Source organism: Choloepus didactylus, chromosome 19, assembly GCF_015220235.1.
Source record: "Choloepus didactylus isolate mChoDid1 chromosome 19, mChoDid1.pri, whole genome shotgun sequence".
NCBI classification, from domain to species: Eukaryota; Metazoa; Chordata; class Mammalia; order Pilosa; family Megalonychidae; genus Choloepus; species Choloepus didactylus.
This window is the reverse complement of record NC_051325.1, coordinates 40813109-40830253: the sequence shown is the minus strand read 5'-3', so window position 1 is coordinate 40830253 and position 17145 is coordinate 40813109. Positions and strand designations below refer to the sequence as shown.

General features: G+C 38.3%; 1 protein-coding gene across 2 annotated transcripts in view; it reads left to right on the top strand.

Moving 5' to 3' along the window:
- Positions 1–2524: 2524 nt before the first annotated feature.
- The window catches only part of SAMHD1 (SAM and HD domain containing deoxynucleoside triphosphate triphosphohydrolase 1), a 72718-nt gene continuing 58097 nt past the window's right edge, over positions 2525–17145 (top strand). For both annotated transcript variants that reach the window (XM_037812405.1, XM_037812404.1), the window contains exons 1-3: positions 2525–2901; positions 6324–6390; positions 10374–10446. In XM_037812405.1, coding sequence (XP_037668333.1) covers positions 2694–2901; positions 6324–6390; positions 10374–10446 — 348 coding nt within the window. In that variant the 5' untranslated portion in view covers positions 2525–2693. The remainder of the gene's footprint in view (positions 2902–6323; positions 6391–10373; positions 10447–17145) is intronic.

The window sequence follows — 17145 nt, the reverse complement described above, 5'->3', positions numbered from 1 at the left end:
TGTTCTGTCACTATAGTTTGCCTTATCTAGAATTTCAATGAATGAATGACTCCTTCACCTCCTTCAAGTCTCTGCTCAAATTTCACCTTCTCAAAAAGTCTATCCTCACCACCCTATCCAAAATTGTGACCGTATCCTCTTCTGCTCCTAATCTCTCACCTGCTCTGTTTTTTTCATAACACCAACTTTTAACATATAATGTAAGTTATTATTGTGAATTACGCTATTGTTCACTGCCAGTCTCCCCCAATAAAATATAAGTTTCCCTAGGGCAGGGATTTTTGGCTCTTTTGTTCAGTGATGTATCCCAAGCACCTAGAGCAGTGCCTGGCAAATGGTAAGTACTCAGTAAATAATAATACTTATTGAATGAATGAATAAATGTATTTATAACCAAATAAACCTATCCAGTATAATACCTATCTAATGATTTTGTTATGAAGATTAGAAATAATGGACACAAAGTAAAGCACAAGTAGAAAGTCTGACTCATAGTAGGTACTCAAATATGGTAGCCATTACCATTTTGCAGGGTGTCTCTCTCTCTCTCTTTCTTTCCTAAAGAATTCCTAGACCTGGAGATAAGTTTCTACATCCATGAACAGAAAAAAACAGATGGGTACATAGAGGTGATCTTTGGCTGCTTATATGTGTATAAACCCATTAAATTTTCCAAGTTCTCTTCGAGCATTATTTTTTTATCTTATTAGACAAGGAAATCAATACAGTGTTTTTTGCTTTTGTTTTTCAAGAATTTTGGCTTTGTTTTGGGATTTTGGCAGATGGTAAATAGGAAAAATGTCTTAAGGTGTCTAGGTTCAGAAAAGGGTGAAGAGGAAGTAAAATCAAGCTGGCACTGAAAATTGGCAGCATAGTCAAAGAGGAAGCTGTGGGGAGACTTAAAACCACAAGACTAATGCTGCAGAAATAAAATTGCTTAGCTTAGCTGGTGGGTAGAAGGTAGCTGGGGAAGGGCAGGGTGATTTACCAGGTGTATCCAAGGTTAGTTACTAGGCAGAAAGCCTTAAGTTAATTACACTTATAGTCTTTTCTAGGCCTAACCATGGCATGATTGACTTCAGCAGTGGGGAGCTTGAGCTGCCATTTCTCTCCACATGGGCAGAACACAGGGCCTGCATCTAGTAAGTATTTTTCCCCAGTTGTGAAATAACTAAATAGACCAGGATCAACAGGACCGTGAATGGAGTTAAATGGCGTGGCCAAGTGGAAGAGCCCAAGCTTTGGTGTCAGACAGCAATAGTTTTGAATCCTCTGTCACTAAGCAGCCATGTGACCTTGAGCAAGTAACCACCACAGTGCAAGATCAAGAGCCCTTAGAAAGCAGGGGATTAGAGGGAAAACAAAGAATTACACTTTTTAACAAACAAAAACAAATACATAGAAAACAAAAGTTCTCAAAAGCAACTGCCTTGGAAAAAAAAAAAAGGCAATTGCCTTGAACAAATCCAATTGATTAAACTTAAAATCTTGCTTATATCACTTTCTATTGCCCTGGAAACCTTGCATGGGACAGATTTTCCCACAAGTCTTATAAACACAAGTTTTCAAACCAGCCATTTCCAATTTGAAATATAAGTTTTTCACACGAGTTATTTCTTGTGTTTTACCCCTTGTTTTGGTTTCACAGTCTTGGTAACTATCAGATCCTGTTTGCAAATTATTCTGGTGCTTAAGGGCGTGTTTTTCTGGGCCTGGTTTCCCGTACAGGTAGAAGGCAAATACATACACTTTCCCACACAAATCTATGGGTAAAGGAAGCATATAATTTTATATCAAAACCCTCATTAACAAGTAATGATTGGCAAGTTATTAAGAGCATGGATGCTGGAGCTACATTGCCTGGTTTCAATCTGGGCTGCATCACTTGCTAGCTACGTGTCCTTGGGCAAGTTACTTACCTTTCTGTGCCTCAAGTTTCCTTTATCATAGAGTTACTATCATAATTAAATAAATTAATATTTGTAAAACTCCTAGAACAATGCCTGGCATACAGTATAGCTTCTAAGTGTTAAGAATATTTTGGCTCCCATACTAGTTCATACTGCTTGATGTAAACTTATCTGCCTCATCATCCTTTACCTCCTAAATGGGTCTATGGTTGGGTTGGTGGGAAGGTGTATTGGCTTCAGCAGTAGTAGTAGTCCTTTCGCCTGTCAATTAAATGGATCAGGATTTACAGGGAAACGGGAGGGCCCTGTCCCAAAGTGGCTGAAGTGAGTCGTTTTCACACGCTGATACTACCAGGTAGCATAAGTCCTAAGGGGAAGCCGGGAGTACTCACTTGGACGCGGGGTATCCTCCAATCACCAGAAAAGCCTGAGTGTGGCCAGACCCACACCAAACCCGGGAATGTTTCCCCTCACCCACCCACCCCTCCTTAGCACGATCCACCGCAACGCCCTTACTTCCGCTTCTAGTCCTGCCCTTTCGCGTAAACGCCGGGAGGGGTTGAGGGCGACTGGACTACCATTGCGCCTGCGCAAGAGGGTCAGTTGGCCGGCGATCCAGGGTGGCTTTGGCCCAAGAGCTGAGCTGTCAGTGCGCCTGCGCAGGAGGCTAGTTGGCTGGCAAAGCTGAGCGGACTAGCCTCCCGGGCCGGGTTGTCAGTGCGCCTGCGCGCGGGTCTGGAGCCGAGGTTCTTCACTGTGCTGCGCGAGGTGCCGGGTGTAGTCATGCAGGGAGCGGACTCCGAGTGTCCCTCTAAGAGGCCCCGATGCGATGGCAACCCAAGGGCCCCGCCAAACACTCCTTCCGCAGCAGCAGAGAGGTCCCCGGGCCCCGTACTCCACCCAGACCACCAGACGTGGGGCCCGGAGCAGGTGTGCGCCTTCCTGAGGCGCAGTGGCTTCAATGAGTCCGGGCTGCTGAAACGCTTCCGAGGTAGCGGGAATAGAAGGGGCTGAGGAGAGGGCTCCCTGAGGCAGGGGGCAGGGGCCCTCAGAGGAGGATGATCTAAAGCGGAGAAGGGAGACTTGGCGCGGGAGGCACTCAGAAGGGGTGGACTTGAGGCGGGGGGCGCCCAGGGAGGGACGACATAAGGCGGAGAACAAACGACCTGAGGCGGCGAAGGGAGACTCAAAAAGGGTGGACCTGAAGCGGGAGGTGCCCAGGAATGATGCTCTGAGGTGGAGGAAGGAGAAATGGGGGCGACTGGGGGTTTGGAGACACGTGGAAGGAAGCAAGTTCTGGGGGTTGTGAACCTGAGCGGGGCGAGGGTTTCTTCAGGAACCTGCCACCCTAGCGCCGGGCAGACGAGACTCAGGTCCCTTTTTTAGTTAAGACCTTGGTCAGAGGTCTGCTGTCATTCAGGCTTGCCAGGCTCCGCAGAACCTGGTGCTACCGCAGCTCCTTGAACATTTGCCATAGTAGAGTATGTTTTGAGGCTTTTCAGTTTCTGTTTCCCATGCTACATTTGGGATTCTCCTAAAGAGGAGGGAACCCATTTTTGTTAATCTTCGAATTCCAGCGCCTACCATAGCGTAGCAGTAAAGTTCAGTGTTCGTTGACTGTACTTGCAGAGCTTGATAATATCATGTTTTGCCCTGCAAAAACAGTTTCCTTGCTCATTCTGATCACTGGGGTTGCACAGTTGACCACTGAACTTACAGCAGCCCACATCTTGGCCACATCACATGTTGAGGTGTGTACTTCAATGAGATTTTGCTCAATGGGAGTAGCAGCCTATTAGGTTTTGAGTTTTAAGCAATTTTACTGGCTCAAGTTCAAGCATCTTTCCGCTTAAAATCTACTCAGCTTTCTTTGGTGGTTGTGAAGCTTAACCCCTGCCTTTTCCTCTGAGGTGTCAGTAGGAAGGTGATTCTTTGGTGGTTTGGATTTGCAAATTCACCTAACTTTTGCAGTGGGGTGGCCTCCTGTTTGCCTGTGTTGGGGACTGGGGTAAGAGGACCTTTAGTGGTTCAAGACCTAAAGACAGCCTGAGTATGGAAAATCCTACTTCCTCCTCCTCCTCCCCCCACACCCTTTTGTTTTTCTCTACTGCAGGAATAGAGTTTTTCTTTGAGTAGCAACTGGTGGGAGTGAAGTAGTTTTGTCTTTTCTATCTCCAAAATGTGATTGATAGGCTGTATTGTTGGCTCTTTGTTTCAGTGGTCTGTAGATTAATTCATCTACCTCCAGACTGATCTGTTGTCTGTGTTCTCTGGAATCTGTGTTAGCAGAAGACACTACACGGTTTCAGTGGTAAAAACCAAGCACAAGGTGCTGGGTCCCTTTCTTCATTATAGAATACAGTCTCACCAGAACCTTGAAATTTAGGTGCTATTATCCACATTTTTTTTCTACATGAGGTGCTTGAGGCCCAGAGATGTTAAATAACTTGCCAAAGGTCACATAGCTAGAGAAAAGCAGAACTGGATTTTAACCTAGGTATTTGGACTCCAGAATTCATGCCAGCTATACCTTAACAATTGTTCTCATCAAAAACCATTGGCAAACATAACTGTTCTAGTTTGCTAATGCTGGCAGAATGTAAAACACCAGAAATGGATTGGCTTTTATAAAAGGGGGTTTATTAGGTTACCCAGTTACAGTCTAAAGGCCATAAAGTGTCCAAGGTAACACATCAACAATCAGGTACCTTCACTGGAGGATGGCCAATGGTGTCTGGAAAACCTCTGTTAGCTGGGAAGGCATGTGGCTGGCATCTACTCCAAAGTTCTGGTTTCAAAATAGCTTTCTCCCAGGGCGTTCCTCTCTAGGCTACAGTTCCTCAAAAATGTCACTCTCAGTTGCTCTTGTGGCATTTGTCCTCTCTTACCTTCTCCGGAACAAAAGTCTGCTTTCAACGGCTGTCTTCAAACTGTCTCTTATCTGCAGCTACTCTCTCAGCTTCTGTGCATTCTTTGAAGTGTTCCTCTTGGCTGTAGCTCCTCTTCAAAATGTCACTCACAGCTGCACTGAGTCCCTTCTGTTTGCCAGCTCATTTATATGGCTCCAGTGATTTAATTTAGACCTACCCTGAATGGGTGGGTTAACACCTCTCCATGGAAATTATCCAATCAGAGTCATCACCTACAGTTGGGTGGGGCACATCTCATGGAAACACTCAAAGAATTACAATCTAATTAACACTGATAGGTCTGCCCACACAAGATTACATCAAAGATAATGGCGTTTGGGGGACATAATACATTCAAACTGGCACAATAACCAAAGTTAGAAAGACAGCTAAAGGCAAGGGAAAAGTAATACCCCAATAGAAAAATGAGCAGAACACAAGAACAGACTGTTGGTAGCCAGCCAGTAAAAAGTTTCCAGTGTAATATCAGTTTTTGCTTTAGATTAGAAAATATTTAAAAGTTTGGTAATAGAGGAAATGGGTAGTCCAATAAAGTTGATAGAAGTGTTATTTGGCTCAACCGTGTTAATGAACAGTTTGGCAATACCTTTTGACTTATACGACTTTCACTTACAAGAATTTACTAGTATAATTGGACAGGTATCCAAAGAAATATGTTCAAGATGGTTTTTCTAACCATTGGTTTTGCATAGCAACAAATTAGAAATAACCAAGATCAATAGTAATACCTCTTTATAGATTTTTTTTGTATTGTTTGGATTTTTTTACATTGAATAATTATTTTTTTGATAGAAAAATAACTTAAAAATTCCATTTTTTTTATTTTATTTTTTTTAGAATTACTGCTTCATTTTCTGTTGTTATCTTTAGAAAGAAGATTTTTGTTTGTTTGAAAATAGTCCAGAGTTTTAGAATCTGAGGTCAAGAAGGACTAAAATTAACTGTATAGAAAGAGAAAGGGGGGGGGGGAATATTTATATATATATATATAAAGTGTTTTAAAAGACAGGCTATTTTGTGCTTTCCACAGAAGTTTTAGCAATAAATCTACACTTTGGGCACATTTTTAGCTATGGCTTTGATCTGAAAATTCTAAGAACAATGCACTTACATTTCCTTCCCTACCCCCCACATCAAACGTCACCCTATTCTATTTTAAAAGAAGCTGCTGATCTGGAAAACCCCATCTGGAGTCAGGTTTCACTTCGCTTTCAACAAGTGGACTTTCTTGCAAATAGAGTACACAAATGCTTTTTAAACTTTTACTCCCTATAAAATCTCTTGGTTTAGTTATCTAATTAAAATTAAGTCTTGACAAGTTAAGTAGCAAAGCAAGATGGGGGTTCCTGGCACAGTCCATTGCCTGCAGTGGGTGCTCAGTAAATGTTGATCTGTAAACTAGTGGATCCGAATCAAAAGAAATTGAAAGCATATATTGTAAATCTTGAACTCATTCTTCTTTTTTCTCCCATTTGTTACACAGAAAATAAAATCACAGGCTCACTTCTGCCCTTTCTTGATGAGTCTCTTCTTGAAAATCTTGGAATAAGGTAAGAATGGTAAAATTCATGTTGTAGCCAAGCCCACTTACACCACTTTATTTACCTTAGAGGGACAAAGCCCAAGATCCCTGATGTTAACTGCCCTTTTTTTAAATCCATGAAGTGTTTTAAAACAGAATCCCCTGCCTGCTGGTTAACAGTTTTTCTTGTTTATTTTTTATTTTTTATTTTTTTGCAAATGATATATTTAACATTGTTGATGATTCCTATTTTAAAGAATTTTGCTGACAAGCCTTCTTGTAGTTTGCAGTGACCAACTTTTTACTTTCAAGTTCAGAATAATTGAAAATATCAGCAAGAAAAATCAAGGTGACAACACTATCTTGAACATATTTCTAGGTTTTCCTAAAGCTATCTTAAGATGGAATATATCCCTGGTATTAGATTAAAGATACTTTGCAAACTACTTTGGCACTTGGTAGTTATGTGATTTGGGACAAGTTATTTAACCCTTCAGTTTCTGCTCCTTTGAAATGGATAATAATTATCATGAATAATAATAATGGATAATAATAATGTATGTAAAGAACTTAGTACATAATAAGCCTTTAATAAATTCTATGTTGACAGAGATCCCTATGTATGGCTGGAGATTCTAGGGGTGACTAGATTAGAGTGGGGGTCACTTTAATGATCTCAGTTGAAGACCCAATATTTAAATATTCCTTAAAATGGAGATTGTGGAATCTATTAGGGAATTGACCACAGTGGTAAAATATATGTCTTTTCTTTTACAATTCCACTTGGCTAAATGTTGTTTTTAGTAACAGTAACCAAGGAATCAAAACAAAGGATTATACTGAAGTACTTCATGTTACTATTGCTTAGTAATTGATAATAGAAGTAGATTGTAAAAAAAGATCACCTTACAATATTTAACTTTAAATTGTCTTTCAGATCCAAAACTAGAGGGACCTCTTTTGACAATTTGAGAACTACATTCCCCCTCACCCTCATCCTACTGCTCTCCAACTCCTCAGCACCCTTAAACCGCAACCTTGCGATCTGTTTATCGTGTGTAATAGTTGCTTACTGTTTGAACTAAATGGGATTTATTCTAATAGTCTTTCTTTTAAAGGGAATCATATACTTCTTTGTGGACCCAAATACTATTGATTCATTCAACAAATATTTATGGAGGGTCCACATATGCCAGGAATTTGAAAGAATTAGTGAAACAAAATCAAAATTCCAGAAGAAATACTCTATGGCACACCTGTTGTGCCCTGTCTCACAATCTGAGATAGAATCTGCAGGATTTTTCAGAGCTATGCTTAGAGCTGTCCTGTATAGTAGCCACTAGCTATACATGGCTATTTATATTTAAATTAAATTAAATTAAATTAAATTAAATTAAAAATTCAGTTCCTAAGTTACACTGGCCACATTTCAAATACTGCTATGTTGGACAATGCAGATGTAGAACATTTCCATCATCACAAAAAGTTCTACTGGACAGCACTGCCTTAGAAGTTCCCTTGCTCACAGTGGTACCAGAGAAACCCACTCACTAAAGTAACCTTGTGCTTTCCTGTCTGGTTTCACTCTTCCTTGTCCCTGACACCTGTTCCTAGTGTTCATTTCCCAAAATAAATTATTCTATATGCCAGCTTTTCTCCTGGACCCTGCTTTTAGGAGGAATATAGCTTAGATAAGCACTTCTTCTATTCCCTCAATTTTATGATCAACTGTTGATTATAAAGGTTTTTCTGGGAAATGAGAAACATTGTCACGTTAAACATACACATCAGTTGTAAGAAGCATTAGATTTCAGAAATGTTGAAATACAGAAATAAAATCTTATTGTAGTCCAAGATAACTTTTTTTTTAATGGTCAATGGTTTGTTTTTATAATTTTATTGTGGTAACATATATATAAAATACAATTTAGCATTTAACCATTTTTAAATGTACAATTCAGTGGCATTAATTATATTTACAATATTGTGCTAGCATAAGATTACTTTTTGAGTATCCTGGCCCAAGACTATTTTAAATATTTATTTAAAGCCATAGCCTTTGCAAAAAAACAAAAACAGGGGGACTGCAGTTCTTAAAGAGTCAATCATGATTTCCTTATGATTAGTTTCTTTCTGAGTTTTAATTAAGTGATTAATGCTGAGTATCAGTTCAGGAAAATACTGGGCAGTGGAGTTAGATTAGGTTTGGTATTATTTTGTGCTATGACACCTGTTTATGCTCAGCTGTGCAACTACATTTAATCAGTTATAGCCCCCCTATAAGTTCTTCTCAAAACCCGGTTCTTGTGCTATACTTGATATGTCAAACTGATGAGAAGGATGAGGAATAGTAAAATACAAGGTATGCTGCTTTAATGATTTATGAACTATATGCTCATAAATGCTTCTATATGCCACAAAAATCATTCTTAGATTTTGTGACGACTGTTGGTCTTAGGATCCAACCTAGAAGCCAGTTAGAGTGCTCTGACTCCAAGTCCATCTAGGACTTCAAGTAAAAGATTTTCTTTTCAAATCTAATCAGCTAATAGGTCAATAAAAGGTAACCCTTTGCCTGCTGCTTCAACTGCAAGGCTAACATGCCTGCACCATTAGTAATTGTAAATGAAGCAGGATAATGGATTATGGGATTTTGAGCTATTCAAATTCAATGCCAATAAAAATATTTCTCAAAATTGGAGCATTATGAGTGATTACTGACAAAGAAAGATGGATATAAGTAAAGCTAAAACCATCATTTATATTTGATTCAGGCTTGAGTCATACTTGGTGCTCATAAATTGGATTTGGGCCTTTGTATTTCATCATTATAAGCAATAGAAAAATGCATCCAGGGACTTTTGATGATGACAACCCACCCCTGCAGAGGAGGCTTGTATTTCCTGCATTTCCAAAGCTTACGTTGCATCATAGATATCTGCATTTGATTTGACTGTCTTAATTTTAATAAGCAAAAGTTATTTCTCTTTGAAGGTTGTTTTGATATGATGAAGCCTCAGTTGTCAAAAAAATGTAGTCTTCCTGTATATAACATCTTTGGTTGATTTAGATACCTTTGTTCCCATATTCACCTCTTCATTACTTGGTTATATTAATCAAATCCTAGACTCTTGTGGTTAAAATTCTGCTGATGAGGTAAAAGTTGAATTTCAATCAGTAATCATTTCTATTATAACCTGTAATCATAGTTAAAATTCTTCTATAGTTATTGAGGGCAGAAACTGAGTCTTTATTGTAACCCTACTACTGAATACACTGTTTGGCAAATAGAAGGCATTCATTAAATAGTTTTAGATGAATGAATATTACTCTTCTTCATAAAGTTTTATAAACATTTCAAATATTGTAAATGGGCCTGACTATTAGGCTAAATCAAGAAATAGATATCTACCATTACTGGAGGAATCACTAAGAGCTCTGTGATAAGTGCATTCTCTTTTAATTCCTCTCCAGCCCATGAAGTAGGTAATATTCAGCTTTGTTATGAATGAGAACATCTATGAACAGTAAAAAGTTGTGACTTTTCCAAGGGCATGCATATTCCATGTGGCAGATCTGAGCTGGTTCTGTCTGGTTCTAGAGTCCCCTTTCATTATCACTATTCTTTCTTTTTTTAACAAGTACTACCTTGCGTTTTCACTTACATGAGCTACGTAGATCCACAGTGGTGAGGGTAGATGTTGACTCCAGTTTGGTTAAAGTAAGGTATAAATTGAGCATTTAGTAGAGATGTGGGAGATGTTGCAGTCTGAGAAAAATGAGGATCAAAGGCAGAACTCGGGGGGAGGGCTACTTGATTTTGCAGGAGAGTCTCATCTCTTAGGGCTAAGAAAAGAGAGAGTTTCTAGGAGTATATCTGAATTATTGTTCCTTCCCATCTGACCTCCCATTCTATTAGTGCAGATAACCTAGAGTTGATTATTACTATTATATACTCCAGAAACTATTAAGTACATAGTGATTGATTTGCTTATCCTGTTGTAATTTTAGTTCCTTGGGGGAGAGAAAGAAGCTGCTCAGTTATATCCAAAGTCTGAGTCAAACTCACATTGATACAATGAAGGTAAGAGGAATTTGACTTTATTATCATGTTTTTCAATGTAAAGTGATATAGCTCAATCATTAAAATTCATTTAAGTGATAAATAAAAGAGTACTTCATAAAACAAAAATTCATTTAAAAAAGAATGAGAGGAAACTTGCTTCTCCATGATAGTAGGATTGTGGGTAATGGATCTTTATACTTTTCTAAACTTTCTCCGTTTTCTAAAATGAATATAGAATATTTAAATCAGAAGAAAACTTAAAATATTTTAAGTACACAAAAAACTATAAATAGGGAGCCTTGCACTGATCAGAATGGTGGAACAAGACAATTCAGGGCTCTGTTCCCCTACAGAAGCTTTGAATAACAAGCAAGAACTGGCAGAAACATCTTTCTAAAAGCTCCAGAAAATAGTAAAGAATTGCAGTACCAGGGCAAACACCAAATCAAAAAAACAGCCACATCAAAGCAGGAGGAACTTGTGCTCTGAATGGCCCCTCCCCCATCTTCTCACTGGCTTGATGTGGAGCCGGCCCAGGCTTCAAACGTGCATCCCTGGTCCTGGTTCCAGAGGGAACAGAGTTAACCCCCGTGCACATCCCAGGATAGGAGCATGTAAGTCTGGCCCCATCTGTCTAGTGGTGGTGGCCTGAGCAACTCATTGTTCTAGGACTTGCCCTGCGTGTAGAAGGTAGCTCATGGGACTCCTACAGAATACTGTGAGAGAGCAGTCAAGTCGTACCACCTGGGGTAAAGGATTGTTGGCTGTAGAGTATTCAGTGTAGTGCCTGGGAAACTGGTTCCTAGAAAAGAGGGGACATTTGTATTCTGTGTAAATGGTGGAATTCCTGGGGCTACACATGCATACCCAAGATAAGAGGCCTACAAGAGGCTTGCACAGATCAGGGTGGCCCCTATGTTTTGGCCTGGAACTATTCTCCAAACTCATTGTATGGATAAGTACTGAAGAAGAACACTGGCACAGGTCAATCTGCAAAAACAGAAATGTGTTTTCTTTTTTTCCTTTTTTTTTTTTTTTTTTTGTTACCTCCTGGCATGCAAGTTTAAGGAATGTGATAACACATTAAAATATCAAAATGTTCAGGTTTCAAAAACATACAAAAGAAACAGAATTACAAAAACATACAAAGAATTGGGAAGCAATGGCCCAGGCAAAGAGAAGGTTAAAGCATTAGAAACCATCAGTGAGTAGGATCAGACCTGGGACATTCCAGACAAGACTTTAAAAAACTGGTGCTAAACATTCTCAAAGAGCTAGAGGAAAACATGGACAAAGACCTAAAGGAAATCAGGAAAACACAGATGAACACAAAGAGAATATCAATAGGGAGATGGAAATCAGGAAAAGGAACCAAACAGCTGAAGACCACAGTTACAGAAACTAAAAATTCCCTAGAGGTGTTCAACAACAGGTTGGAGCCAGCAGAAGAAAGAAACAGTGAACTTGAAGATAAGAATTGAAATGATCCATTCTGAGGTGCAGAAGGAAGAAACAATGAAGAAAAGTGAACAGAGCCTGAGGAACTTGTGGGACATCATCAAGTGTACCAATATGCATTGTGGGAGTTACAGAAATACAGAAAGAGAAGAAAGAGAAAGGGGCAAAGAGAAGAAAGAGAAAGGGGCAAAGAGAATATTCAAAGAAATAATAGCTGAAAATGTCCCAAATTTAACAAAAGACACACATCCAAAACAAAAGATTAATATACACTTCCAAGATACTCAACAAACTCCAGACAGGATAATCCCAAATAGACTCACACCATGACATTATAATCTAACTGTCAAATGCCAAAGGTAAAGAGAATTCTGAAACCCACAAGAGAGAAGCAATGTGTTTCATACAAGGGAGCCTCAATAAGATTAAGTGCCTATTTCTCATCAGGAACCAAGGAGGCAAGAAAGCAGTGGAAAGACATATTTCAAATGCTGAAAGCAAAAAATTGCCAACCAAGAATTCTATATCTGGCAAAACATTCTTTCAAAAATGAGGGAGGGCCATGAACAACTGATTGTACACTGTGGATGGTTGTATATTATGTGAATATATCTCTATAAGATTGTAAGAAAAAATATAAATGGAAGTAAAAGTGCTAGAGAAAACACGGAGAGAGGGATGTACCTATTTACTGTTGTTGAGGAGGCAGAATGGTGTAGCCTTTATGGAGGTCACTCTTATGGGTCCACAAGAAGCTAAGCTTGTGGGGCCATCAAGTCCTACAACCTCATTATTGGGGTATGTATTTGGAAGATCTGAGAACAGAGACATGAATGGACATTTGCACTTTGGTGTTTATGGAGGCAGTGTTCATGATTTGCAATGAGTGGAGGTGGCCTAATGGTACACTGACTGGCGAACAGAATGGTGAACTGCAATGTATGCATACAGTGGAATATTGAGCAACTACGAGGAGTGAATCTGTGAGACACTCAAGGAAGTGAATGGATCCTGTAGACAGCATGTTGAGTGAAGTACACCAGAAACAAAGGCATCACTATAATGCCTCACCAATATGGACTAACTACAATGTGTAAACTCAGAATTGAATCTTAGAGCACAGCCTAACAGGGAAATGATTACTCTAATGGTCCCTAGCTTGTAAACTCTTACAGCAGTCAAATCTATTCCTGAATTGTAATGGCTATCTCCAAACTCTGAGATGTTGATCCCTAGTGTATAACCTGATTGGTCTCTGGAACATTGGGTATCTGTGTTACACCTGAAACTCAGAGCTAGAGCTCGGCAGATATGAATATCAGTATTAACGCATACAGCAACTGTTTAAAAAAAAAAAAAAAAAAAAAAAAAAAGCTGAAATAGAGCCCAGACTTCAATTAGAGGTATGAATAAAGTAGATCTGGTTAAGACTAGAGCAAATCGAGCCAAAGGATAAAGGTTGAAACTGACTGTGTGTTAAAACTTCAACTTCCATATGAGACCAAGGGAAGAGATGTTTATTTGGTGTAGGATCTATATTTTCTAAACAATATAACTTCTACAGTCAGTTTGTTCAAACATTACAATTACATGGAACTTTGAATAGGAAGTGAGCTATGGTAGGTCTGTATAGATTAGAATGAAATAGCAACACATCCCAAAGTAATTTGGGTGGAGAATAAAATATATATTCAGGGCCCCCCTGAAGAGCTGGGGGAGGATGCAGAGGTGTTGGACTTCCTTACCTGGATTGTTGCTGATGTTCTCACAAACATTGGGGACTGACAGCTTGATGTGCTGAGCCCTCTGTCTTAGGGCTGACCCCTATGAAGCTTGTTGCTGCAAGAAGAGGATAAACCTGCTTATAATTGTGCCTAAGTCTCCCCCTGAGTGCCTCTTTGTTGCTCAGATGTAGCCCTCTCTAACTAAGCCACCTTCGCGGGTGATCTCGCTGCTCTCCCCCCATGTGGGAGGGACCTGACTCCCAGGGGTGTAAATCACCCTGGCAACAAAGGATATGACTCCCGGGGATGAATCTGGACCTGGCATTGTGGGATCGGGAACATCTTCTTGACCAAAAGGGGGATGCGAAATTAAATGAAATAAAGCTTCAGTGACTGAGAGGTTTCCAGTGGAGATGATAGGTCACTCTGGTGGACGTTCTTTTTTTTTTTTATTAAATTCAGTTTTATTGAAATACATTCACACACCATACAATCATTGGTGGACATTCTTACTATATAGATAACACTTTTTAGGTTTTAATATATTGGAATAGCTAGAAGTAAATACCTGAAACTACCAAACTCCAATCCAGTAGCCTTGACACTTGAAGACAATTGTATAACAATGTAGCTTACAAGGGGTGACAGTGTGATTGTGAAAACCTTGTGGCGCGCACTCCCTTTATCCAGTGTATGGATGGATGAGTAGCAAAATGGGAACAAAATCTAAAAGAAAAATAGGGTGGGATGGAGGGGGTGATTTGGGTGTTCTTTTTTTATTTTTGTTTTTTTATTCTTATTCTGATTTTTTCTGGTGTAAGGAAAATGTTCAAAAATAGATTGGGGTGATGAATGCACAACTATAAGATGGTGCTCTGAACAGTTGATTGTACAGCATGGATGATTGTATGTGATTGTATGGTATGTGAATATATCTCAATAAAACTGAATTTTAAAAAAAAAAATGAGGGAGGGACCAAGATATTCCCACATAAACAAAAGCTGAGGGAGTTTGTCACCACTAGACTGGCCCTACAAGAAATGCTAAAGGAAATTCTTTAGGTTGAAAGGAAAGGACAATAGACAATTGACTGAAGCCACACAAGGAAATAAAGATCATCTGGTAAAGATAATGACATGGGTAAATATAAATACCAGTATTATGGTATTTTTTATTTGTAACTCCACTTTTTACTTCCTCTAAAAGGCAAATGCATAAAGTGTAATGATAAATCAATGGTTTTAGGTTCATAATGTATAAGTGTGTAATTTGTGACAAGAACTACATAAAATTGGGGGTGACAGAGGGCTGTAGGAACATAGTTTATGTATGCTATTAAAGTTGTTAAGTTGGTATGACAGCCAACAAGATTGTTGTAGATTTAGGATATTAAATTTAAGCCCCCTTGTAGCCACAAAGGAAATATCAGAGAATATGCAAACTCATTGAAACAGAAAGTAGGATAAAGGTTACTGGAGTGAGGGACAAAGGGCAGTGGGGAATTAATGCAAAACGAGTGTAGGGTTTCTATTTGGGGTGAAGGGAAAGTTATAGTAATGGATGGTAGTGAGGGTTCTGCAACATTATCAATGTGATTAATCGCACTGAATGGAATGTTTGGGAGGGGTTAGGATGGGAAGATTTATGTTGTATATGTATTTCCACAATTTAAAATAAAAGAAAGGAACTAGAGATAATGACAGTTAAATGTAATGCGTGATACTGGATGGAATCTAAGCATGGAGGAGAAGAGGCTCAAAAGGACATTACTGGAACATAAGAAAAAGTTGGAATATAGAATGTAAGCTTTATATCAACATTAAAGGACATTACTGGAACATAAGAAAAAGTTGGAATATAGAATGTAAGCTTTATATCAACATTATCTTGATATCTTGAGTTTGATAATTGTTCTTAAGATGATTACATAAGTGAATATCCTTGTTTGTAGGAAATGTATATGGAAATATTATGTGTTCAAAGAGTATGATGTATGCAACCTACTCTCAAATGTTTAGAAGATTGATGGATAAATAGGTAAATATGATAAAGGTAGCAAAATGTTAAAATTGGTGGATCTGGGTATCTGGGTGGGAAGGAGAATAAAGCTATGATGAAGTTCTCTGTATAGTGGTTTTATTATTTTTGCAACTGACCTGTAAGTTTGAAATTATTTCAAAATTGAAAGTTTAAAAAAAGAAAGAAAAGTGTAAGTAGATTGCCACCCAGCTTGTCATATCTTAACATTTTGCCTTATTTTCTTTGTATCTATTAGTTTTAGAACAAAATATTAGAAACAATTGAAGGTTTCTTTTGTACCCTTCCTGGATTCTATTTCCATCTTTCCCCAGAAATAAACATCATCCTGAATTTGGTGTTTATCATTTTCAAGAATGTTTTTATACTTTACCACATATGTAGGTAGTATATATGTGTGTACCTATAAACAATGTAGAAGGTCATTTTACATGTTTTTTAAACTATATAAATGCTACTGCACTATCAGTAACCTTCTAAAACTTTTTTCATTTTGTATTATATTTTTGAGAGTCATCCATAATAATATGCATAACCTTAGTTATTCTTAATCTTAGAATAAGTTTTTCTTTTCTTTTTTTTTTCTGGTTTTTGTTGTTATTTTATAGAATAACTTTAAAAGTTGTACTAAATTTTCTTGTCAGTTTTCGTAAACTTTTTTTTGTTAAATATTAGTCCGAGGGGGTGGATATATTCCTGATGTTTAATCTATCAGTAATTACATGTCCCTAATGACTAATGATGAACTTTCTTACATGTTAAGGTTATTGGCTCTTCATATATCTTCTTTGATGAAATGTCTATTCAAGTCCTTTGCCCATTTTAAAATTTGGGTTATTTATGTTTTTATTACTGAGTTGTAAGAATCCTTTATATATTCTTTATACAAGTCCCCTTATCAGATATATGAATTGCAAATATTTTCTCCCATTCTGTGGCTTCTCTTTCCACTTTCTTGATAGTATCATTTATAGCACAAAAGGTTTTAATTTTGATGTTGGTCAGTTTATCTTTTCTTTTGTCTCTTCTGCTTTTGGTGTGGTATCTATGAAACCACTGCCTAACCCAAGGTTACCATCTTTTATTCTTGACACAATTTTCTTCATGCTAAATTTAGCCTGATTGGCCTCAAAAGCTGGGAATTATATTAAGATGAGAAGGAGGGCAGTGTCTGACATAATAGGTGCTAATTTGTGAAATGTATGAATTTATCTTAAGAGAGAGAAATGCCTGTTTCATGCAACTTTTCTTACCTAATATGTTTAGGATAAAGAGTTACCACCTCTGAATCCTTTTCTGATGGCTCCTCGGCCTCCATTTTTCTGGGAAGAATTGACAACTATTTCGTTTCTTTTTCCCCATTCTCTTTCCCTCTCACTCTAGACATAGATTTTTCTGTTGTGTCTCCCAGAGGGCAGGGATGGTCCCTTACTCATCTCTCATCTCCAGTGTTTGGCATATACTGTAGACACGTAATAGACAATAGGATATTTTCTT